The sequence below is a fragment of the Lepidochelys kempii genome, chromosome 4, assembly GCF_965140285.1.
Source record: "Lepidochelys kempii isolate rLepKem1 chromosome 4, rLepKem1.hap1, whole genome shotgun sequence".
Classification (NCBI taxonomy): domain Eukaryota; kingdom Metazoa; phylum Chordata; order Testudines; family Cheloniidae; genus Lepidochelys; species Lepidochelys kempii.
In genome coordinates, this window is record NC_136383.1 from 55,424,265 (window position 1) to 55,449,503 (window position 25,239).

The 25,239-nt window shown below is 39.2% G+C and overlaps 1 protein-coding gene across 8 annotated transcripts in view; it reads left to right on the plus strand.

Moving 5' to 3' along the window:
• The window catches only part of ARHGAP10 (Rho GTPase activating protein 10), a 259,804-nt gene that overhangs the window by 139,530 nt on the left and 95,035 nt on the right, over nt 1–25,239 (plus strand). For all 8 annotated transcript variants that reach the window (XR_012158590.2, XR_012158592.2, XM_073341321.2 and 5 more), the window contains 4 exons: nt 993–1,035; nt 6,333–6,398; nt 14,169–14,243; nt 22,182–22,269. Coding sequence is in view for 6 of the 8 variants with exons in the window: in XM_073341321.2 (XP_073197422.1) it covers nt 993–1,035; nt 6,333–6,398; nt 14,169–14,243; nt 22,182–22,269 (272 nt within the window). In the remaining 2 variants the exon portion in view is untranslated. The remainder of the gene's footprint in view (nt 1–992; nt 1,036–6,332; nt 6,399–14,168; nt 14,244–22,181; nt 22,270–25,239) is intronic.

The following is a 25,239-nucleotide window of genomic DNA, read 5'->3' on the forward strand; positions in this document are numbered from 1 at the left end:
TTCTATAAGCTTAAAAATGTACTGTACACTGGAAAATAATAGGTCTTACTTGAAAATGATTTTATTTTTTAATCTGTTCGTGATTGAGTAGTTGTCCTGTTTTTGGTTCATATTAAAATACTTTAAACATGGGATGGAGTTGCAGAGTTAGCATACAGCACTGGATTATTCATGTTATATTTGAGTATTCAGATCTAGGGTTTAGGTTTGTAAGCCGAGAATAGTGGGAATCGATAGTAGGTGGTATTATTTCTGTGTCACAACAGATAGCTCCTGTGAATTTAAAAAATTCTTTTCGTTACCCCTTTTTTGTCAGCATCATAGCAAAAGCTTTTTAAAGTTGTGAATAGTTCCGGTTATAATTCACCAGGACTTGATTTACCCAATAGAATTCAGCAGTTAAATATATATAATGTTGTGCTGCTAATAGTTCTGGAAAATCTAATTGAAAAATGTTGTTTCCGGTTGGGTTGACATTAAAATTTGCATCTACTTCAGCTGCCATTTTGCCACTAGGGAGATGTAATATAAGTGCCTCATGCCTCCAATGTCCTTTCTAGGATGAGCTCTCTGGCCTGATTACATCTTTCATGAATGCACACCAGTCAGCCAGGGAGTCTGCCAATAGAGAAAAATGGGGGGGGGGGGGCACCTTAACTACAGCTCTTGTAAGGCTCTGGGGCAGCTTAAGTGGTTGCAGTTTAATGTTGATCAAACCCAAAATGAAATGTGTCGTTCCAAAAAAGTTTAGATAGTTTGACTCTTCATGCTCTTTGGAACAAACACAAATGTCAAATATCTGAATTCCCCATGGGCTGGAAATTGTTATTCGAGCAGCTCTAGGCTAATGTACTGTATGAAGTGAGGCCCAGTATTTGTTAGCAATCAAGTGCTGCAATTGTGCCTGTTTGGCATTAAGCAGGAAGCATCTTGGTTCTGTTCTTATGAACTTGTTTACTGCAGAGCATTAAATTTTTGTATTTTTCTATTAGCTGTTCATCAATTTGAATAGAGCCAACACAAGACAGGAGGGAAGTAAGTACCTGGAGCTACTATTAAAACTAATATTTATTATATTAAATATGTTAATATTTTAATAATTATCAATTTATTATATTAAAATATAAAATATTTAACATTTTAATTCTGAAATGCATAGATAAAAATGTTTTACAAGAGATTATACACTTTTAAAAAGAACTCAATTTTAATCCCTTTGGCTCCGATTCTGAAAACTCGTATGCACATGCTTAACTTGACTAATATAAATCATCCCACAGAAGTTAATGGTTCCTCTCACAGGAGTAAGCACAGGCATAGATGCGTGCAGTATTGGGGTCTAAGTTCATACCTGCTTTGAGAAAAACTATCCCATTGTTCATGTCAACTCATTTCATACTATAAGTGCCTTAAGGGTACAACTTACTTCTAAACATAACAAAACTTTACTGGTTGAGATTATATTTGTATGGAAATCAGAAAATTAAACGATACGGCATTGGAAACCATAACTTAGTCACATTGCACACATATATAAAAACAGCATAAAGGCTCACTGCTTATATAGTAGTATAAAATACTGTAGATTTGCAAGAGTAGTGAGTTAATGTAGCAGTGAGAATCAAAACTTGTGTGTCCTCAAAATCTGAACCATAACCTGGCATTATAAAAGATATTTTTTTAATTGTTTACTTTTTCCTATGGAGAAAGAGGTAGTGATGAATGTTGAAACGGATATTTAATGGCCCACAGCTGGGCAGATTGTTACAAGTACCAATGAAAATTCGGATTCAATTTGCTCAATGCACAGCAGTTTATTGGAGAAATGATTACACAAGCAGTAAAAGATTATATAGTACGTCTTCCTAATAAGCCTCAATTCCCCAAGCATAAACCCTCAGTAACTATGTTGGCCTTACACAGTATCTTGATTGGCACACAAAGCAGGTGTAGCTACCAGTCCTAGATGGAGACTCGACTCTTATCATCTCTCCTCTCCTCAGTTACTTGGTCTGTCAAATGTCTCCCGAAGCAGGGTCTTGGGTTACCTCAAGGCCCTCTGGTTCAAAAGTCCTACAAAGGTCCCTCATAGCAGGTTGTTGGCTACCCTGAGACCCTCTGTCTTACAGCATCACAGACCTCTTCAGATGTTAATTGGTGAACTAACTCTGCTTAGCATTTATACCTCTTATTCTCAGAGGAGTCACATGTCCCAGAAATGTTTAATTACTAGGGCTGTCAAGTGATTTAAAAAATTAATCGTGATTAATCACACTGTTAAACAATAATAGAATACCATTTATTTAAATACTTTGGGATGTTTTCTACATTTTCAAATATATTGATTTCAATTACAACACAGAATACAAAGTGTACAATGTTCACTTTATATTTATTTTTGATTACAAGTGTTTGCACTGTAAAAAGACAAAAGAAATAGTATTTTTCAGTTCACCTCCTACAAGTACTGTAGTGCAATTTCTTTATCATGAAAATTGAACCTACAATTATAGAATTATGTACAAAAAACTGCATTCAAAAATAAAACAACGTAAAATTTTAGAGCCTACAAGTCCACTCAGTCCTACTTCTTGTTCAGACAAACAAGTTTGTTTACATTTGCAGGAGAAAATGCTGCCTGCTTCTTGTTTACAATGTCACCTGAAAGTGAGAACAGGCATTCTCATTGCACTGTTGTAACCCACATCACAAGATATCTACATGCCAGATGTGCTAAAGATTGATATGTCCCTTCATGCTTCACCGACATGCGTCCGTGCTGATGACGGGTTCTGCTCAATAACAATCCAAAGCAGTATAGACCAACGCATGTTCATTTTCATTATCTGAGTCAGATGCCACCAGCAGAAGGTTGATTTTCACTTTTGATGGTTTGGGTTTTGTAGTATCTGCATCAGAGTGTTGCTCTTTTAAGACTTCTGAAAGCATACTCCCTACCTTGTCCCTCTCAGATTTTGGAAGGCACTTCAGATTCTTAAATCTTGGGTCGAGTGCTGTAGCTATCTTTACAAATCTCACATTGGTACCTTCTTTGTGTTTTGTCAAATCTTCAGTGAAAGTGTTCTTAAAACGAACAACGTGTGTTGGGTCATCATCCGAGATTGGCATAATATGAAATATATGGCAGAATGCGGGTAAAACAGAGCAGGGGAGGTACAATTCTCCCCCAAGGAGTTGAGTCACAAATTTAATTAATGCATTATTTTTTTAACTAGCATCACTAGCATGGAAAATATCATTTGCATACAAAAGTGCCATGCAAATGCCTGTTCTCACTTTCTGGTGACATTGTAAATAAGAGGAGGACAGCGTTATCTCCTGTAAACTTTTTTGTCTTAGCAATTGGCTGAACAAGAAGTAGGACTGAGTGGACGTGTAGGCTCTGAAGTTTTACATGGTTTTGTTTTTGAGTGCAGTTATGTAACAAAAAAAAATCTACATTTGTAAGTTGCACTTTCAGGACAAAGAGATTGCACTATAGTACTTGTATGAGATGAATTGAAAAATATTATTTCTTCTATTTATCATTTTTACATTGAAATATTTGTAATCAAAATATACACTTTATCAATTACAACACAGAATACAAGATATATATAGGAAAACATCCAAAATATTTAATAAATTTCAATTGGCATTCTCTTGTTTAACAGTGCAATTAATACTGCGATTAATTGCAATTAATATTTTAGAGCTTTATTCATTACTAGTTTTTCTAATTAATATTTTAGAAGGGACTGCAAAATGGACAGAGACCAAAGATCAGTTGACGTTTATCCTCTCCTCAATCATTCACTTGAGCTCTTCGTGTGCGGCCATCTTAAAGGGTCATTTTGACCCGGGTCAGCCTGTGCCAACCTCACTGATTGCGTGTTTTTGCATTTTCTTTACTTGGTGAGCTGGCCATTGGGTGATATGTTCCAAAGTTCCATTTTGAATCACACACACAGATAGAGCCTCTGATCACTCTCAATAAATTTCCATACCAACTGTCTGATGCTAAGAGAACCCTGCTCCCAGAATCCTCTAGCAAATTCAAACGTATCAAGCCATACCAAACTCATGTTCACCACATTCATTCATATCAATCACAATAATTCATAATAATTTGGCACCGTCCCAACAATGAAGGCAACTATTCTCCTTGGATTCAGGGGTTAATGCATGTGTTCTTTGTAATCCTGGGGTTTATTCTGCTCCCACTCATGTCAATGGGAAAACTTCCATAAGATTTCATGGTGTAGGAGCAAGCCAACAGTGAAGGTGAAGACCAGATGGTTAGGTGAAATGTGGTTGTGTAACATGAGTTTTGATTTAGCAGAAAAGGGCTTAGACAGTGCCACAAAGATAGTTTTCAGAGGAACAGCCGTGTTAGTCTGTATTCGCAAAAAGAAAAGGAGTACTTGTGGCACCTTAGAGACTAACCAATTTATTTGAGCATGAGCTTTCGTGAGCTACAGCTCACTTCATCAGATGTTTACCGTGGAAACTGCAGCAGACTTTATATACACACAGAAATCATGAAACAATACCTCCTCCCACCCCACTGTCCTGCTGGTAATAGCTTATCTAAAGTGATCAACAGGTGGGCCATTTCCAGCACAAATCCAGGTTTTCTCACCCTCCACCCCCCCACACAAATTCACTCTCCTGCTGGTGCTAGCCCATCCAAAGTGACAACTCTTTACATAATCAAGTCGTCCAAAGTGCTGGAAATGGCCCACCTGTTGATCACTTTAGATAAGCTATTACCAGCAGGACAGTGGGGTGGGAGGAGGTATTGTTTCATGATTTCTGTGTGTATATAAAGTCTGCTGCAGTTTCCACGGTAAACATCTGATGAAGTGAGCTGTAGCTCACGAAAGCTCATGCTCAAATAAATTGGTTAGTCTCTAAGGTGCCACAAGTACTCCTTTTCTTTTTACAAAGATAGTTGGTTCTCGAGTATTATCTTTTGAAAACATCATGTTTTAGGTAGCTCGTTCATCAGCTGCCATGAAGAGATGCACATACATGTCCTAAATCTGTGGTGGGAAAAATCTTTTGGCTTGTGTAGGACATACTTTGTTGGGGATGCTAGAAGAATTCCATAGGGGAGAAGCATTGCAATGTGTTCTGTACGAGTACTCTCTTTTCCAATTGGGTGAACTTTCTTAGATTTTATTCATTCTACATAATACTTTTTTAAAAAGAGACATTGGATCCATTTTTTAGGTTTGTCAAAATATTTAAAGCTAAAAAGTTATAAATAATTATTTTTGATAAACCAGTTTCTTGAAATGACCTCCCGAAGTTTGAAATATTTTAATATAGCTTAAAAAATATAGCTTAAAAATTGATTGTAGTCATATCCTTTATTTAATAAACGACAAGTTCACATGAGGCTTCTCTTCATATGATTTTCACTTTATTTTAAAAGGGAATATCACGGAATTATTTAAACAAGACTGGAAATACAGTTATTGTCTTTTTGGCTGTTAGTTGAGGGTTTTCCATCAGAAAGTCTCCATGCGCATTTTAGTTTTATGGGTGTGTTTTAAGAATTGGGGTTTTCCTTTAAAAATCTGCAGTGGATATAGCTAGTATTCAAATACTCAAGATCTTGCAGGACGTGTTCCAATGAGTTGAAAATTTTTTAGGATTAGTCTGTCTTGCTTTGCAGTAAATAATCTTAAACCACATTCTTTTCCTGCCAACATACGTTTCTAATTAAGGGTCAAATCCCGCAAAGACTTAGTACTGTGAATAGACTCTCTGAAGTCACTATACCTCGTAGCAAGTGCTTGCAGGATTGGTTCTGTACAAATATAAGAGACCAAAAAAGAAAAATGTCTCTAGAAAATTTTACAAAGAATCCTGGAATTCTTCCTCAGTTTTGCCTGAGTGGGTCCTGTCTGTAGGGTTAGGTGCAATCTTACTTTCTACCAAAAAAGCAGCGCTAGATTGGCCTTGTATCTTTGGGCATGTCTACATGAACACTTATGGCACAGCAAGCAGCGGTGTAAATCTGCGGCGTTTCAACGTGCTGCACACTAACTGTCCTGTAGACCCTGCTGATGTGTGCTAAAAGTTCCCTAGTTTGTGTTGACGTACTGTGGCTTGAAACAGAAGTAGGTGAAAATACATTAGGGAATGTTTAGAGCATAGCAGCAGGATCCACACAGAGAGTTGGTGTGAAGCATGCTGGAACGCTGTAAATTTACACCCCAGCTTGCTGCATGTAGTGTTTGTGTAGACATGCCATCGGTGAGAAAAAGACAAATATATTATTAATTGTGCTTAAAACTTTTTGAAATTGTTTTTCCTTTTAGGTGCACAGTTGGATAAGATAGGGTTCACCATTCTGAGAAAATGCATCAGTGCCGTTGAAACTCGAGGTAATGATCAACACAGCCAAATGCTACTGCTCATGAGGGAAGGACAAAGATGACTGAGGCCTGTGAGAAGGTGGGAGTGGGGTGTGTGTGTGTGTATCTGCTATAAAGTCTCACCAGACCCATTGTAGAGCTTGGAGAAGATGGAGGCCAGACTCAGAAGAAGCATCTGTCCAGCCCCTCCATTTTAGCTGTGGCTGTGCTCCAGGTAGAATCATAGAACCATAGGGTTAGAAGGCACTACAAGGGTCATCTCGTCTAACCCCCAGCCAAGATGCAGGATTTGTTGGGTCTAAGGGTGATCTGCTCCTGAGTATACAAAAATGTGTCCTGTACTCCTGAGGAAATCCTGATGGAGGGTCTGTAGGTATATTCTTCCCCACTCTTGTGTCAGGCCTCATGCAGTCCCAGTGTTTGTAAAAAGGAGGTCAGATATTTGCCCATGGTTACTGAAACACCATCAAGGGGTGCGTGCAGTTCCTCACTCTGCAGGCTATAAGGGGCTTAATATGCTGCTAATGAAGCTTTTAATTTTTTAAAAGGTGTCATAAATATAAAGGGAAGGGTAACCACCTTTCTGTATACAGAACTATAAAATCCCACCTGGCCGGAGGCAAAACCCTTTCACCTGTAAAGGGTTAAGAAGCTAAGATAACCTTGCTGGCACCTGACCAAAATGACCAATGAGGAGACAAGATACTTTCCAAGCTGGGGGGAGGGCGGGGCAGGGGCCAGGCAAAGGGTCTGCCTTTCTGTGTGATGCTTTTGCCAGGAACAGATCAGGAATGCTCGTCATAACTCCTTAAGTTAGTAAGTAATCTAGCTAGAAATGCATTAGATTTCCTTTTGTTTAATGGCTGGTAAAATAGCTGTGCTGAATGGAATGTATATTCCTGTTTTTGTATCTTTTTGTAACTTAAGCTTTTGCCTAGAGGGATTCTCTCTGTTTTGAATCTAATTACCCTGTAAGGTATTTACCATCCTGATTTTACAGAGGTTATTGTTTTACTTTTTCTTCAATTAAAATTCTTTTAAGAACCTGATTGCCTCAGGCCGACGGATTGATTGATTTATTGAGCATTTCTTTTAAAATGGTTCAGCTCTTTCCAAGATCAAGGCTAGGAAAAAAATACCTTATTTTGCCTGTGTTAAAAAATTCAAGACCTTTTCTTTGAACAACTCTAGTACTCCCAAGCATTGGTGCAAGGATTTGAAATTTGGCAGGGGAGAGGGAGCATCCTGTGTGTTAGGAATGTGCCTTTTGGCATCCCTGTGGAGATCTGCCCAAATTTGGCCAAGTTATAAGCTTTAGAAAAATCACAGTTTGTACTTGCTGAGTAAAGATTTCTCAGATTTTAGCTACTAAAATCTCTAACAATTCCATCTACAATGAGCATGCTCCAGCCCTAAGATCAGCTGGACTTTCCCTGTAATTTCAGCTTTGGGCTATAGTTGGCTGTACTGGGCCCAGATCTGGACACCTGAACTGTGAGAGCAGGAAAGACTGTCTTGACTGTCCTCTCAGTGACCCTCTGCTGGGTCTAAGCAGTGTGGAGGAGGAGGATGTCTGATTCAAATGTAGAGCGGACAAGAGCTGCACCTGTTGGTGGAAATAGATTGGGATGAGGAGACTGGGACTGAGAACCAAGTGGGAAGTGGAGATGGATCTGAGGTGAAACAGTGTGAAGGGGGAGAACTGGGATTGGCTGGTCAAAGAGACTGAGGCAAGGAGCTGGGGCTATATGTGGTAAGAGTTGTACTGGGAACCAGTAGGTGAATGTGGGCTGGGGATGATGGGAGGCTGTGAAGGGAAATCAGATGAGGAGCTGGGAGGGGAAGACTGGGACTGGGATGTAGCATCCAGAGGGGTGAGATTAGGACTTGCTGGCCAAGGCAATTGGGACTGGGATGAGAAGCCTGAGGAGTGGCTACTGAGGCTGGCTAGGTGAGGCAAGTGTGACTAGGATGAGGATCTTGGGGTGGGGAAGACCAGGAATGAGGACAGGTTGCATGGGGAAGGTGCGAAAGGGTACAAGCTTGGGGAAAATGAGCAGACGTGTCTGTGCCCAGAAGAGTTCACTCCCCACCAGAACCAGAATGGAACCCAAGATTTCCAAGGCTCACCATTCCTCTGCTTTCATCAAATATCTCAGTAACCTACTGGCAAAGTGTCCCATTCTCTTTTAATGCTGGTCTACAATACAGGATGACAACCTACTCCTGCTATCATGTGTACTGTTAGTTCAAGCGGCAGGGATCTGTGTGGTGCATCTGCTAATGAGCCATATGATTGTCAATATGATGCCATGTGAAGCGTTTTATTTTTAAACTAGGAAATTGCACACTCAAAACTATGTTAAAGTAACAGTAAGGTTGCAAAGTCAAGCACTCAAAAATTAACAAATGCTACACATGAAGCAGGAGTCCTGCAGGCAACTGTCGTCTTTTGCTACACAACCCTCATTGATCCCTAGAGCTGGTCTAGTCTGTGCACTGAATGAGGCAGAGTCCTCTAGAAAAAATATTGTGATCATGTAATTGAAGTTATATTGTAATGCATACATACAAGGGGGCTGAATGAATTCTAGCGTTTCCTAACTTTGGAGTGCTTGACTTTGCAACATTGCCAATGTTCTTTTAATGTAGTTACTATATGCTATATATAGTAGATAAAATGAACAATGATAGTTAGTAGGGAAAACAAATGATTTCTTTATTTTAATTTTATTAAGAGTTTTCAAAAAAAATATTCACTTTTATTTGTAGGGTGGGGAATTCAGGTGTGGGTGTAGGCAATATGTCTGCTATCTAGCATTCTGCAATCCACCCAGCCACGGCCTAAGGGAACATGACTTGGAAATAGTATACAAAGCCATGGTTATTGTTTATCTGTTCATTGACTCTGAACATACTTAAGATGTATTTGAAAACAAAATAAAACAAAATCTTGCCTTGTGTATGACATGTGCTGTTGCTCTCATAGGGATAGAAGATCAGTTTCTGCACTGTTACACCCATACATTTCTAATGATGTCTGTTGAGTTGTATGAGCATAAGTGATGAAATAATTTAGGCAAGTCTCCTTGATGTACCTTTATTATAATAATATGAGGAAAACTATTAGGCTTCAAAGCTCCAGATTTTATACCTAGGAAATAGAAGATATACTAAAATAAATCTTATAACAACCTTTACTGTGAATATTTTACAGTAAGTTGCTAAAGGAAGTAATGTTCAATAAAAGAAAATAGAAGACAGATGCTCCTCAGAGTCTGTGTCTGTATGCCATGTTTTATCTCTTTTAATCCTAATGGGTGTGAGGTTGGTGTGGGAGGAAAGAGAGGACAGTCTAGTGTGGGTGGAAACTGAGAATAGTCTTGTCATGTCATAGCAGATAACTCTGGTATGCAAAGGAAAAAAAAGAAAATGAAAACATATTGAGCATTAAATTGTCAATGGCTGAATGACTTTCCCACTTGTGTTATTCATTTTATCAAGCTGAGAAGAAATATTTCACTTTGAATAAAAAAAACTGTTCTTCAATTAAAAGTAGAATTAGGTAGTAGACTAGAATTCTTGTGAGCTCATATATAAGGATATTTACTAATTTACTAGATTAGAAAACTTGAGCTATTAAATCAGCATTATATTTTAAAAACTCTGCGGCCCCATTTTTCTCTGACACGAGTACAATTCTGATGGGATTTTCAACCATATACTGTATTTTAGAGCAAGACTGGATGTTTTTTATTATTCCGTTTTGATTTACAGTTCAGCACCTTAGTGGATAATAAAAATGAGAGAGAAAAGATTATAGAAACATCTGAGTGCTGTTCTTCCAAAAGGAAAAACTAGGTGGGGGTCTGTGTGTGTGTGTGTGTGTGAGGCAGACAGACAGACAGACACTGTACTACTTCCTCTGAGCACTCAGTAGGGCGGCATTTTGTAAAATGCCAGTGCTAAGGGTTAATAACAAATTTCCACTTTGTTAGTAATTGGTACTGCGGCAGCACCTATTCTGAGATGTAGGGACAGATGGCAGCAGTGAGCTGTCATCTCAGTTTTTCCTCAGAATTTTTGTTTCACTGGTGAGAAAATAGGGAACCTTCCCATAGGAACAACCTGGCATTACCTTGATTTGTCAGTATGCGTGTGTGAGCACATCAGTAGTACATAATTGGATAGAAAACTAAGTAAAACATGTTATTTCTGCAGCTGTATTAATAGCCCACATTAGCAATATGTATTAAAAAAAAAACCTCATTTGAGATGTACGTTGTTGGTAGACACACCCTGCTTGCTATGGCATAAGTTTGAAACAGGGGGAATTGTTTTACTTATAGTAAATTTGTTTATTGGCATGCCTAGTAAACCATATGTGTCCAAATCAAGCTCTGGTATTCTGAGAGTCAGTCACCCATAACTCATGTAAATATAAAAAGAATTAGAATATGCACTGCAGAGCCTTGCAGCTCTCAAAGCTGTTAATAGTGCTTGGTTCAAAGGCTGCTACTGCTGGCTGAACCAATCAGAATTTGTATTCTAGTTGGCAATAAGCTAACACTCTAAAATACTCTGCAGTATTTAAATGTTCAGATCTGAAATCACATGATTTCAAACTGTGTTTGTGTTTTATTAAAAATTTCATTAAAATAAAAACGGTATTGAGAAGCATTAATTCCCCTCTGCACCTCTCATTATGCATTAGCAATGAGCTCTGCTTCTTTCAGGTTGATGAATTTGAACTTGATCAATTATCTGATAGTAATTACCAGCACAGAGTGATTACTATTGCTAAAGTGGCATCCTAGTTTCAATATTACTGTCATTTCAGACACTTCACAGCAGCACATCTGTTTTAAAAACCAAACAAGGGTTGCTGTGGTTTGTCCTAAATTATTTTTAAGCATAAGGTCAGCACAATTTTGTTCTTAATAGTTTTAATGTTAGCAGTGCAGTAAATCAATATACAACCTGACAGCTTGAACTTCTGAGATGAGCAAAAACAATAATATAGATTTGATTGTAAGAATGTTGCTTCAACTTTTCCTTGTTTCTTGCATACAATGCAGAAGATTTGTTCTGCAGCACTAGAAACTAAAGTTGGATGCTCCTGCAAAAAGGCCTGGTGCCATTTGGCAAAGCATCAGAAAGTTGAATATGAGAGATCTATATATCTTTGGGCTGGAGTTCCCACGGAATCCCAAGGGAAATTCAAGCAGGAACTGCTCTCTACTTTGCATCCTCTCCAGTCCCCCAAGATTTCCAGGCTTCTTAGTTTTGGGTGGGTCAGAAATTATTTTAATTGTTTCCTGCTGGCAATTTTCTAAGTGATGTGTAGTACATGTGTGGTGATGATCTTAGTCTTAAACATGGGACTCTCTGGAAAACTGAGAGGTATGGGAAGTTTTTGTATATGTAAATTTACATTATATCATTAGATCTGTGGCCATCTAGACAATAAGAAGAAAGCCCAAGAAAAAGAAGAAGAAAATCTAGAAGACCTTTTATTTTTCAAATGTCAAGGTGTTTTGACCACTGAGTATACTAGGTGGTGGTGGTGGTGGTGGTCTCATTTGTGAAGCTGCTAGAGTAATTCATTAAGAATAATATTTATTGTAAATGATACTTACGATTTTTGAAGATATTTATCTAATATTCAGTGTGACAAAGTTCCTCCTCTGCCTTGGTGGGTCCTGCGCTTATTGGCGGATTTGCTTGCTCAGAGATTCACGGCAGCCCTCAGTTTGGCCACTTTTCCAAGTGGCTCAAACCTGCTGTTCACTCAGCTAACTTCATTGCTGGCCAGCATGGGGAAAAGGAAGGAGAACAATCCCCACAGTCTCTGCTGGTCCACCTAGTGGGTTCCACTAGAGATCTTCTCCTCTGGTGAGACCCCCAGTCCAGGTCAGCTCCTCCTGTATCCAATAGGGAGTTGGGGGGATGGGTGGGAACCCGGACCTGCCCTCTACTCTGTGGATCACAGCTGTCTACAGTGTTTTGTGTAACATCTGTGTGACAGTTACAACTCCCTGGGCTACTTCCCCATGACCTCCTCCCAACACCTTCTGTATCCTCACCACAGGACCTATCTCTTGATGCCAGATAGCGTTTGTACTCCTCAGTCCTCCAGCAGCACACCCTCTCACTCTCAGCTTCTTGCACACCCCTCACTCACTGTAATGAGGTCCTTTTTAAACCAGGTGCCCTGATTAGCCTGCCTTAATTGATTCCAGTAGCTTCTTAATTGGTTCTAGGTGTCCTAATTAGCCTGTCTGCCTTAATTGGTTCCAGCAAGTTCGTGATTGTTCAGGAACTGCCCCTGTTACTTTACCCAGGGAAAAGGGACCTGCTTAACCTGGGGCTAATATATCTGCCTTCTATCACTCCCTTGTAGCCATCTGGCCCGACCCTGTCACATCAGGTATAAGCTTTCCATTATTTGACTAGTTCTGCTTGTTTTTTCTTTTGCTTTGTGTTGAAACCATCTACTGTTGAAACTGGGAGATCTCCACAGGTGTTTTCTCTGTATGTTGTATTCTTTAATAATAATAAATAATAATAGTAATTAATAATAATAAAAATATGAAAAATAAAAGCCAATCACAGAAAACCTACCCTGTAGTTACAAAGATAAAATAAAGGTTGTTCTCACAGTATTCATACCTTCCGGCATTTCTGCATTTCCACTTCTAGGTCCATATGAAACCAGGAAGTACTGAGCTTGTTATTGTAAATTGGATTGCATCAGAGCCCCAAAGTCTCAATCAGGTTCACAGCCCTATTGTGCCATGTTGTGTACAGATATATAAAAAAGGATGGGGTAAAGGGGTTCAACATAGAAGCAATGTGATCAGTGTGATGGTGGGCATACAACTTCTGGGTTTTTTTACTTTTTTGATCTTTACATTTTTATTTATGCTAAAAAAAATCTTAGTTTTTTGGAGGGAGGTTATGTGAGATTTCAGTGAGGGGAGAGAGGGAATGTTGTAATGAGAAGGGACTGAATAGAGGGGGAAGGGGCAAAGGGAGAGGGCAAAGAAAAAGAAGGGGGGTGAAAGGAAAGTGAGCAGCATAATGGCATGTTGAGTGAGATTGGGCGGCTAAATGGTTGCAGTGGGAGGAGAGAGGGGTTGGATGGAAGATGAGCAACAATCAATGGCAATACAGAAAACGAGAGTGGGGAACAAGAGAAGATATCCAGTGTCCATGTTCCAGAGATGAGTGAATTAGGATAGTGGGAGGCTGTGAATGCTCAGCTGGCTGTTGAGGTTGCACCGCACAAAAAGGACAGGAGAGAAATTACTGCTCTCAGTCCTGAAGTTGGGTTCCTCAGGCCCTGGGTATACCCAGTGTGGGGAGAACAGTGGGTTGGAATGATGCCTTGTATCTTAAGGAAAGAGCATTGTTTACTGATGTGAAAAAAGTTTGGTTTGAGTTTTTAGGAAAGAGCTCGTAGAACGGGGGGAAAAAACAAACCCTAAAACTATTTCCAAAGTCCTAAATGGGCTGTGTCAGTGCATTGTAAAAAATGTGCATGCACCTTTTTCCTGAAGACCAACATTTTATTTAGCTCGGATTTATTTTAATGGACAGCAAAAAGATGATTGTAGACAGATACTTTATTTGCAGTGTATTCCTCTCGTAGTCATGAGTAACAATGTGGTGAATGCAGCTTTGAGGAAAACTTATTGTTTAGCATTTTAGAAGTTTTTAAAGTTGTATTTGCTGTATATTTGAATGCTCTGGTTGATCTGTTTTCTTCCTCAATAGGTATAAATGACCAAGGATTATACAGAGTTGTGGGGGTGAGTTCAAAGGTCCAGAGACTTCTGAGTTTGCTAATCGGTATGCCTCTATTTTATAACTACTTTTACCATGTTTTCATTTTGATTCATGGCTGATTTAATTTCAGTGTTGATATTTTATGTAATGTTTACATTTACTTTTTCATCATTTTGGGTCAAATTTTAGCTTGCCATACTCATGCATAGAGTTTTGTCCTGCATTCACTGTGGCCTCTTGGCTGAGTAAGGCAAGCAAGTTTTAGCTGTTAGTATAAACAAAGAAAACTGCCAAAAGTATCTGTTGGGACAAATCATGGGTGTGGTATAGGTAGGTTTAAAGGAGCCTGAGTTTAAATTAATCTAATCTACACCCGCAGTCTGGAAGGGTTAGAAAAGTGGGTATATGGGAGAGTCTCCTTTTTTACACCTTCCTGTTTTTTGTCTTGTACCTTTTTTGGCTAATGGTGAGTAAATGACATGAGCTTAAATTCCCTTTGGCCTGGTCTACACACAGGATTTGTATCAGTGTAAATATGTCAATTAGGGATGTGATTTTTTTTTTCCAAATAATATAGTTATCCAGGTACAGGGCCTAGTATGGGCCCAATTATATCAGTATAAATGTGCTTATACCAATATAGCTTTCTTCCATATGGGAAGGGGGGATAAACTATATCAGTATGAGCACATATAGACTAATATAACTGCATCCACACTGGGGTTGGGGGTTGTACCTCTTTACATTCTGGTATACTTAAAGTGGTATAATTCATGTGTGGACAAGGTCTTAAGCTTGGTCTACATTTAAAAGTTAGGCCAACATAGCTACTTTGGTCAGGGATGTGTGGGTGGGGGAGAACAACCCCTGACCAAGGTAGCTATGATGACCTAGTGTAGAGGCAGCTATGTTGATGGAAGAATGCTTCCTTCCACATAACCACTTTCATTGGGGGAGGTAGTATTCCTAGTAGGGCTGTCAATTAATTGCAGTTAACTCACGCGATTAACTCAAAAAAATTAATCACGATTAATCGCAATATTAAACAATAACAGAATACCATTTATTTAAATATTTGTGGATGTTTTCTACATTTTCAAATGTATCAATTTCAGTTACAACACAGAACACAAAGTGTACAGTGCTCACTTTATATTATTTTTGATTGCAAATATTTGCACTGTAAAATGATAAAAGAAATAGTATTTTTCAATTCACCTCATACAAGTACTGTAGTGCAATCTCTTTATCATGAAAGTTCAACTTACAAATGTAGGTTTTTTTGTTACAAAGCTTCATTCAAAAACAAAACAATGTAAAACTTTAGAGCGTACAAGTCCCACAGAACCCAAACCACCAAAAAAAAATCAACCTTCTGCTGGTGGCATCTGACTCAGATGATGAAAATGAACTTGCATCGGTCCACACTGCTTTGGATCATTATCGAGCAGAACCAGTCTTCAGCATGGATGCATGTCCTCTGGAATGGTGGTTGAAGCATCAAGGGACATATGTATCCTTAGTGCATCTGGCATGTAAATATCTTGTGACTCCGGGTACAACAGTGCCATGCAAATTCCTGTTCTCACTTTCAGATGACATTGTAAACAAGAAGCAGGCAGCATAATCTTCTGCAAATATAAACGAACTTGTTTGAGTGATTGGTTGAACAAGAAGTAGGACTGAGTGGACTTGTAGGCGCTAAAGTTTTACATTATTTTGTTTTTGAGTGCAGCTTTGCAACCAAAAACCTACATTTGTAAGTTGAACTTTCATGATAAAGAGATTGCACTACAGTACTTGTATGAAGTGAATTGAAAAGTACTATTTCTTTTTTTTAAAGTGTAAATATTTGTAATCAAAAATAAATATAAAGTGAGCACTGAACACTGTATTCTGTGTTGTAATTGAAATCAATATATTTGAAAATGTAGAAAACACCCCAAAATATTTAAATAAATGGTATTCTATTATTGTTTAACAGTGCGATTAATCACAATTAATTTTTTTAATTGCTTGACAGCCCTAATTCCTATAGCAGTAGAAAAACCGATTTGTGTCTGCACTATGGAGTTATGCCGGTATAGCAACATAGCTATGCTGGTATAGTCTCCATCAACATACATCAACACTTACAATGCTACAGCTGTGCCTCTGTATCACTTCAGTGTAGACCAGCCCTCCAGATGTTTTAATTCGGCCCTCAAGTTCCCGCTGGGGAGTGGGGTCCGGGGCTTGCTGTGCTCCGGCGCTTCAGCCGGGGAGTGGGGTTGGGGGCTTGCCCTGCTCCGTGCGGCTTCCAGAAGCAGCAGCATGTCCCCCCTCCGGCTCCTACACATAGGGGCAGTCAGTGGGCTCCGAACGCTGCCCCTGTCCCAGGCGCTGCTCCCGCAGCTCCCATTGGCTGGGAACTCTATGGTCAATGGGAGCCGCAGGGGCAGTGCCTGCAGACAGGGCAGCGTGCAGAGCTGCTTGGCTGCGCCTCCGTGTAGGAGCCGGGGGAGGGGACGGGGGGACATGATGCTGCTGCTGCTTCTGGGAGCTGCTTAAGGTAAGCGCTGTCTGGAGTCTGCACTCTTGACCCCCTCCCACACCTCAACCCCCTACACCAGCCCTGATCCCCATCCCGCCCTTCGAACCCCTCTGACCCAGCGTGGAACAAAATCCTGCATCCCCAGCCCCACCCCAGAGCCTGCACCCCCAACCGGAGCCCTCCCCCCTGCACCTATCCCCCCTGTCCCAGCCTGGAGCCCCTCCCGCACTCTGAACTCCTCATTTCTGGCCCCACCCCAGAGCCCGCAGCCTGAGTCAGAGCCCTTACCCCCTCTTGTACCCCAACCCCCAATTTTCTGAGAATTCATGGCCCGCCACACAATTTCCATACCCAGATGTGGCCCGAGGGCCAAAAAGTTTGCCCACCCCTAGCGTAGATGCTTACTACAAGGATGGGAGCGGTTCTCCTCTTGCTGTAGGTAATCCATCCCCATGAGAGGCGGTACGGAAGAATTCTTCAGTCGACCTAGTACTGTTTATACTGGAGGTTAGGGTGGCTTAACTACATCTGTCTGGGGTGTTGTTTTTTCACACTGCGCCCCCATCCCTCCTCGAGACATAGCTGTAACTTTTCAGTGTAGACCAGTCCATGATCATAGTCTACACTACAGAGCTATATCTGTATAACTATATCACTCCAGGGTATGGAAAACCCACACTTAGTTATACAGACTTAGTTATACAGTTATACCCCCATGTAGACAGCGCTATGTCGACGGGAGAACTTCTGCCATTGACATAGCAACCGCCTCTCAAGGAGGTGGATTAACTCTGCTGACAGGAGAAGTGCTGTATGTGAAGACAAGCCTTCGTTTAGACTCCGCCTACATGCACTTAGCAGTGGGTAGCTTATATATCATCTGATGTAATCCCTCTTCGCACTAATGCCACCAGAATATTTTTTTCTTTTTCTTCTGGAAAACTTGATACTCATTTAGTCCCAGTAGTCACACTTTTGCTGCCACACCATTGCTTCCAGAAAAGTGCTGGTGTTTGGCTGAATCTCCTCATCTGCCTAGTATCTTGCACCAAATTTATAGCCATGACTGCACAATGTGCAACATTTCCAAATTTCCTGTCCAGAGCACTGATAGTACATGCAGTTGGACAAGACCACAGGGATTAGTTCATTTTTATGGAGCTTCCAAACCTGTCACTTGACAGCAATGGTCTGATTCTCAGGGATTCATTGGTATTCAGAGAAGCTTGTTTGCAGTTTGCACCAGGCTCTTCTCCAGAACCATGCATGCTCCATCTGTGCTGATAACACAGTGTTCTTTGGCACAGAAAACTGGAGGAAACCAGAAAGTGAATTCATTTCATTACCCCAGACATTATGTGAATGACAAAGCGCTTTTATATTATACACTGCTGTCAATTCAGTGCCACCTGTAAGCCTTTTTTTTTTTTTTTTAAAGCAGGCTGTCTCTTCAGGAGTGATGATGAGACTTCAGGCTTGAGGGCCTGTATGTCATATCAATCTGTCATAATGACCTTGCTAAATATTAATTTATATGGTGTCTTACTTTAATTAATCAATATTAACAATGCCCTGAGGTACTCTGTCAATGCATGTAAACTTGTCTGTATTTTAAAGCGTTGTAACAAGAAGGGAGTGTTAGGAATCATAAACCAAAATTAATGTAAACAACCAACACACAACAGATTCTGATGGCTGTTTAGCTGTGTTGGAATTAAAGACTCAGTAAGCAATAACCTTTTTTTAGCCATTAGCCATGGGAACAATTACCTGTCATCAGTTGAAGAACCTCGTTAGAATGCATTTGCTACCATGGGCGGTTTTTGTTTTTCTACTCACTGGTTTATCTAGGGTGTGCAGTTTTGGCAGTCAGATTTTCCTCTTTACCATTAGTGGTTCCAAATTAAATAGACTCAGGTTCCAGTGGTTCAGTAGCAGCTGGAAGAGATTATTGGGGATTCCAGCATCTGCTTTTACTTAATTTTTAAATTAGAAACACTTTTTTGCTCCTTTCCAAGATTCATGTAATGATTGGGAATTGAAAGATTATACTAATGTCAAGACAGCAAGAAACATCAACTAGAGAACATGTACTGTTATAGTCAGGTGCCCCTCCCCTCTCCCAATAGTTCACTGAAAGTATCATGATGTGATCCTGCTTGCATACTTATTTTTATGTGGTCTCAAGGAAGATTAGAGAAGGGTTTCTGTTTGTTATATAGTGCAGAAGGATCTAAAACATCTGATTAATCTATACCCCGTTGTATCTGAGTTTAAATATCCTTGATAAAATCCTCCTTCCAGTGTCATTAAAAATAAAACAAAACCCCATCTCTGATTGTCTCTGATTTAACTTTCAAGGTATTCACTTTTTTTTTTATAAGATCTCAAAGAGTTTTCAAGCTACTTTTATGTGTCATGGGCCATCCAATGTGTGTGGTCCAGAATGCAAAAAGATGAAAATAGACTTCAGATGCTAGGAATGGGTGTTGATCGTATATAGCTTTTTTGTCTCTTTTTGGAAAAGACATAAAACCAGAAGCAGCATAGTGGTGTATTGAAGGAGGGTGGAAAGACCTTAATTATGGGCCGGTTTCTGTAATACCTTATTCTCAAGGAGTCCCACCTGCCAGAGTAAAAATTTGTGGAATCAAGCCTTTCTTATGATCATAAATTAAATTCAGTTAAAGCAAAAAAATGCAGTTCTGTAAAACATAACACTATGTTCATTCTGTATTTGACTTACTTCTTGAATTTGTCTGTAACCTGTATAGGGCCTTGTTGTTCTGCTTTTCAGCAATAGTTTTGTTGAAATATGAATGACAAAGGATAACATTTTGTAAACAAAGGTCTCATTTTTGCATGAAATGGATATTAAATTAATCTTCTAACTTATTATAAACACAGATAGAGAGTCACCAGTTTGAAGGTGTCAGGAGTCTCAGTCTTAAGCCTTTCAGACTGCTCTGTTGTAGTGCAGCCAGCAGAATACTCAGTTCCACTCACTACTTTGTGTATGATTCACAGAATAAATAGTGTGTTATTTAAGTGCAACAATCTACAAAGAAACATGTTTTATAAAGTGACTTTATGATGAGGTGACTGTTAAAGTCTTGTATATTCTATTGATGGGTTCAGTTTTGACTTCTGACAGTGACTATCATGAAAAATGCCAGGCATCATATTTCATAGAAAAGAATTTTGCAAATCCACCTACATTTTAAAACAGCTGTGAAAGTTACTGCTCTGAATCTATTGTTTACCCTATTTTATATACAGCGTATTATAATACATTTAAACTCTCAAAGTGGCCATATTAAAATCAAAACTAGAAACAAAGCTGCTCCTCCTAACCTAGCTCAGTAAGCCCAACTGGTTTGTAACCCTATTTCCATAATATCAGAAATTTTTGGAGATTTAGAGCTGAATTTTCAATAATTTTTTAAATTTGCACACCTTTATTTGTGTGCACACAAATATTTGCATCTGCAGCTGCCATTCTTGTGTGTACATTTAGTTTTTGCATGCACAAACAGTTGTGTGTGCAAAATTGCCAGCATGAATGCCGAAATCCTATTGAGACCCCTTCGCAAATGTGATTCTTAAATGTTTAGGACACAGTGGAATGTAGAAGTAAAGTAGAATAAAGGAAACTGTTTAAATAAAAGACAACAGGCAGAACCAGAGAGTCAAAAAAGTGTTTGATCTCCATTTTTTTTTTGTAGTCTCACTGTTTGTTTTTTGGGGTGGGGCTAATAGGAGGGTAATCTTTGAAAAGTTCTAGTGTTTTGCTCCGGGGTGAATAATGGAATTCTTTCCCACAAATTTTACTATTTTTAAAAAGCAAAAATACATTCTAATATTTTAAGGATGATTATTCACAGTGTTTTCTGAAGTATGAATTTCAAATACGTCATTAACAAATTCCTCACAACCAAGTGCACCTTCTGATTTTGAAGGAGAGTCAGTGATGATTGAGGAGTTATTTGAAAACAGTGAAAATTTAATAGTGGATTACTAACATAGTCACTAGAGTCATTAGTTTCTGATGTGACAGCTGCTTTTTATTGCATGAAGTTAGTAAAAAGATTTCCTTCTCAGTGGAAAGAATGTGATTCTCAGAGCACAGGAATATGTTGGAAAAAAGAAAATAAAAGGTTCCATTTAGACAGTGTTCAGGTTTTTGGTTGATGGTTGGCTGGTAGCAAGTTGACAGAAAATGTTATCTGACTGGTATTTTAAAATAAGATTTAAATAATTGATTTAATGAGAGAGAATATTCAGTTACAGAAATAATTGGTTGGCACAGTCTTTAGAACATAATTATTTAGTCCCAGTTAGAAAGGACTGCACCTTTAATCAGGGTGCCTAATTTGATTTTTTAAATGTATCTGTCGTTTGTCCAACAAGCACAGTAACAAATGAATTCTGAATTGTAGGAACTGATCAAAATGTAATCCACGTTAATTACCATTGTTATAGTTTATTGCATGTTGCTGTCAGTGATTGTAATCAAAAAATGTTAAAGTGCTTAAAGGCACAAGACAATTGGCTATCATTTTATTTGTTCCTCAGTGGCTTTTTCTTTAAAGTGAGTTTGATCTGCATCTTTTCATGAATATTCCCATATTGAAAGCTCCCTGCCTCTTCTAAATAAGGGAGTTTGGAAATACCCCCTTCTATAAAGACAGGTTTCAGAGTAACAGCCGTGTTAGTCTGTCATCGCAAAAAGAAAAGGAGTACTTGTAGGGAGAGTGGTCACTTTGGATAAGCTATTACCAGCAGGAGAGTGAGTTTGTGTGTGTGGTTTTTGGAGGGGGGTGAGGGAGTGAGAGAACCTGGATTTGTGCAGGAAATGGCCCACCTTGATTATCATACACATTGTGAAGAGAGTGGTCACTTTGGATGGGCTTTTACCAGCAGGAGAGTGAGTTTGGTGGGGGGGGGGGGGAGGGTGAGAAAACCTGGATTTGTGCTGGAAATGGCCCAACTTGATGATCACTTTGGATAAGCTATTACGAGCAGGAAAGTGGGGTGGGAGGAGGTATTGTTTCATGGTCTCTGTGTGTATATAATGTCTTCTGCAGTCCCCTTCTATAAAAAAATTTCAAATGAAGCCTAGTTTAATTGTATTGCTCACTAAGGAGAGAAAAATCAGTGAAATAGTTTTAAAAGCACTTATAAGTAAATTTTCAAAAGAGACGGGTGTGTATTTTGGATTTGAAATGCTACTTCCGTTTTAATATTAAGAGGTAGAGGACAATTTTGGATTTAAACTAACAAACGTTTCTAAATTATTGACTCCAAATTTGATATTCTTCCATTCAGGGACCTTGCATTGTGTTGTTTCCTTTAGGATTATTATAATAATGTCTGATTTCACAGATTCTGCCATGAATTTAACTTTGATAAAATCTTTTATGTATGTATAGATTTAGATTTCTTTTTCCTTTATGGTCATTTGCTAGATGCAAAAACCTGCAGTGAAACTGATCTGGAAAACTCTGCAGATTGGGAAGTGAAGACGATTACTAGTGCTATGAAGCAGTACCTGAGGTAAGGGTCCATGTGTTAACTATTCATAATTGAACTCTAATTACCACAGATTGATGACAATGATGTTTTATTGTTGTTTTGGTTACTCGTATTTACTATTGTTTGGATGGAAGTCTACACTGACTACAAATCCACATATTTATTTAAGGCACTATATTTGCTTTGGGCATGGGGGTTTCATAATTTCACAAAGAGTGGATTAAGGTTAGTGACTGGCAAACTTCAAAATGTTCAGAGGGCATAAACACTTAAGTGTTTGGCTGATTCTCTAGAAATCTTGCCTCTGCAGAATTGGCCTTTCTTATAAAATTTGCTGATTCCAATTGGGTTAGGCTGTTCAACAGTATTTCTTGCTTAGGGTACTTTGGTAGAGCTGGTCCAAAAAAGGAGGGAGGAAAAAATCACAAAAATATCATTAAAAATAATTTGAAATGATATTTACATTTTGAAATCTGAAAAATTTGACTAGCTTTATATTTTGCTACTTCTCCTCCTGGTCCCAAGGAGCTGTAAGTTGCCAGGAGAAAAAGTAAGAGAAGTGCATCTTTAGAGGTTTGGGTCTGTTCTGTGTGCAGACCAGTTTTCTGGTTCCCTGTTGAGATATGCAGCTGAATTATGTAAGAATATACATCTTTTTGTGTGTCCATTATGGTTTAATATGAACAAAACATTTTTGTTTTGTTTGTTTTTTCTTGAAACCTAAACAGCGCTGGGTTTTCAGTGATGAAAATCCATTTAAATTCAAATTTAAAATCTTTTATATTAATTTTCCTGGTATCAATAAAGTGAACTAAAAAAAGATGAAGGAATTTTTAAGTATCAAGCTTGGCTCTTGAAGTATAGCTTATAGACTTCAGGGAGGAGAAAAAATATTTATTTAAATGAACAAAATAAAATAATATTGCTGATCCATAAGATCCTGATATTTTCTAAAGTAATTTTAAAACATGAATAAAGTCAACTCAATATACTTGACTTTTTAAAAAATGTTTGTCAAATTTTTCTGTAGTTGCTGTTACTTAATAAGAATTTTATTAGTTGATGGACAATATTTTTTATATGCAAATAACAATTTTAAGACATTTTAAAGGGGCATGATTTTCAGATGGTAGGTACTCAATACTTCCTGGATATTAGACCCCTTAATCCCTAAAAGCTAGAAAGCCAAAAATTGAGGCATCGTAAATCACTAGTCAGTTTTGAAAATTATGGCTATCAGCTCTCCAGCGCTTCCTGAAAGAAAAAGATAGTGTTGAAAAAAAAGTCTCTCTTTCTGTAACCTGAATCCTACAGTCCTTTGTGCTTACATTGTGACTCGCTAACCAGCGCAACTCAAATAGAAAATACTTGCAAAGAACTGTTGTGATCAGTTCATAGTTAACTGAATTTACAACAAAAATTCATAAAATATTTATGTTCAAATAAATTAAAGGAAATGATGATTTGTTCTTCAATATCTATGAACCAAAAGAAGGCATATTAATGGATAGACTACAGTGAATTATTCATTTAACTCTAGCATAGAGGGTTTTATATATTCCCTTGCATCTGATGTAAAAAAATATTCTGCTGCACTTCCTTATTTTTAAATAAAGGCATCTGGCCACCTGACTCTCTCTACCATCCCTGCCATGCAGGAAGAAAGATGAGATGCAATGGATGTGGTTTAATTGGTCCACAACTTTATTCACTTAAAATATCTGGGAATATCCAGCAATAAATTGTACAGTGCAGATCATCATTCTTTCCTTTATTGTTTTCACCTAAATGGGAGGTCAGCTGTCAGCCCTCCCCCTTTCCAGCCTGGACACAGCCAAACTGTGTCTAGGACCCTGTCTCCCTCTTCTTGTACGAGGGTTAGGAGTGGTAGAAAAAGTGGGCCGTGTGTGTGTCTTCTACCAGATGTTAGAAACCACAAACCCAGCTTCCTTAGGGGATGCATTCCCTAGTCTACTTCCAAGTGGTGGGTGGGAGACTGTTGTCCGGCTTGTTGGGGGAGAAGGTATAGCACTTCCCAGCTAGGAGAGTGAGCAAGGCTCAGAAACAGTTGCAAAAGTGGGGAGTGGGTCAGCATGGTGTGAGTCATCCTCAGGGACTGGAAGGTCTGGAGAGTTCAAGTCCTAGTAGGAGAAGCCCCTTTTCTCTGGACCAGGTAGAGCATCCACCCTCCCTCCCCGTCAGATGGCAAAATGCCAGGTTTAGTCAGGACCTGCTGTGGGCATCAGGCGAGCTGCTCCTTTCTGAGGGGCTGGGAAGGAATTTCCCCCTCACCACCAGATTGGCCTAGGTGGAGTGGGGTTCTTTTGCTTTCCCCCCAGCAGGTTTAGGGAGGGTTTTGTTATGGTGAGTAGGGAAGGGAGTTAGGCTATGATGTTGCAACTCATCATGTAAGTGTGGGGCAGATGTCTAGTGCAGGTACGCCACAGGGAAGTTACACAATGACCAGATATATGGCTTTATGTAGCCTACCTTAACCCTCATTTGAGGTAGGGCGATGGTAAGGTCCTAGCAAGGCAAAAAAACCCCACTCTGACTTGGCCAATCGGGTGAGGAGTGAAAAATTCCTTCTCAGCCCTGAAATAAAAAAGTGACTAGTTCAGTGCCCCGGCAGATCATGAAAAAAAATAGTTCTGTTCTAATCCCATTGGTGGGAAGGTGGGTGTTACTATCCCATGATTGATAAAAGTAAGGGCTTCTTCAGGAATGCACAGGATATGACACCCTGCCCCCAGGGATGGCGGGGGGGCAGAGAGGGGTGCAACTGGAGTGGATACGTGTTCGGCCACATCCTGTTCCTCCCTTACCTCCATTTAAATAAGTTCCTCCCCCCCACCCTTGTAACCCAATTGTACAGGGGTCTCTTAAAGGGGACACAGACCCACAACATTCACTTGCAGTGAGCACATTTTTAAAAGAAACTGATGAACAATTAGTTACACAGCATGCCTATATTTTCATGTGTAAGGCAAT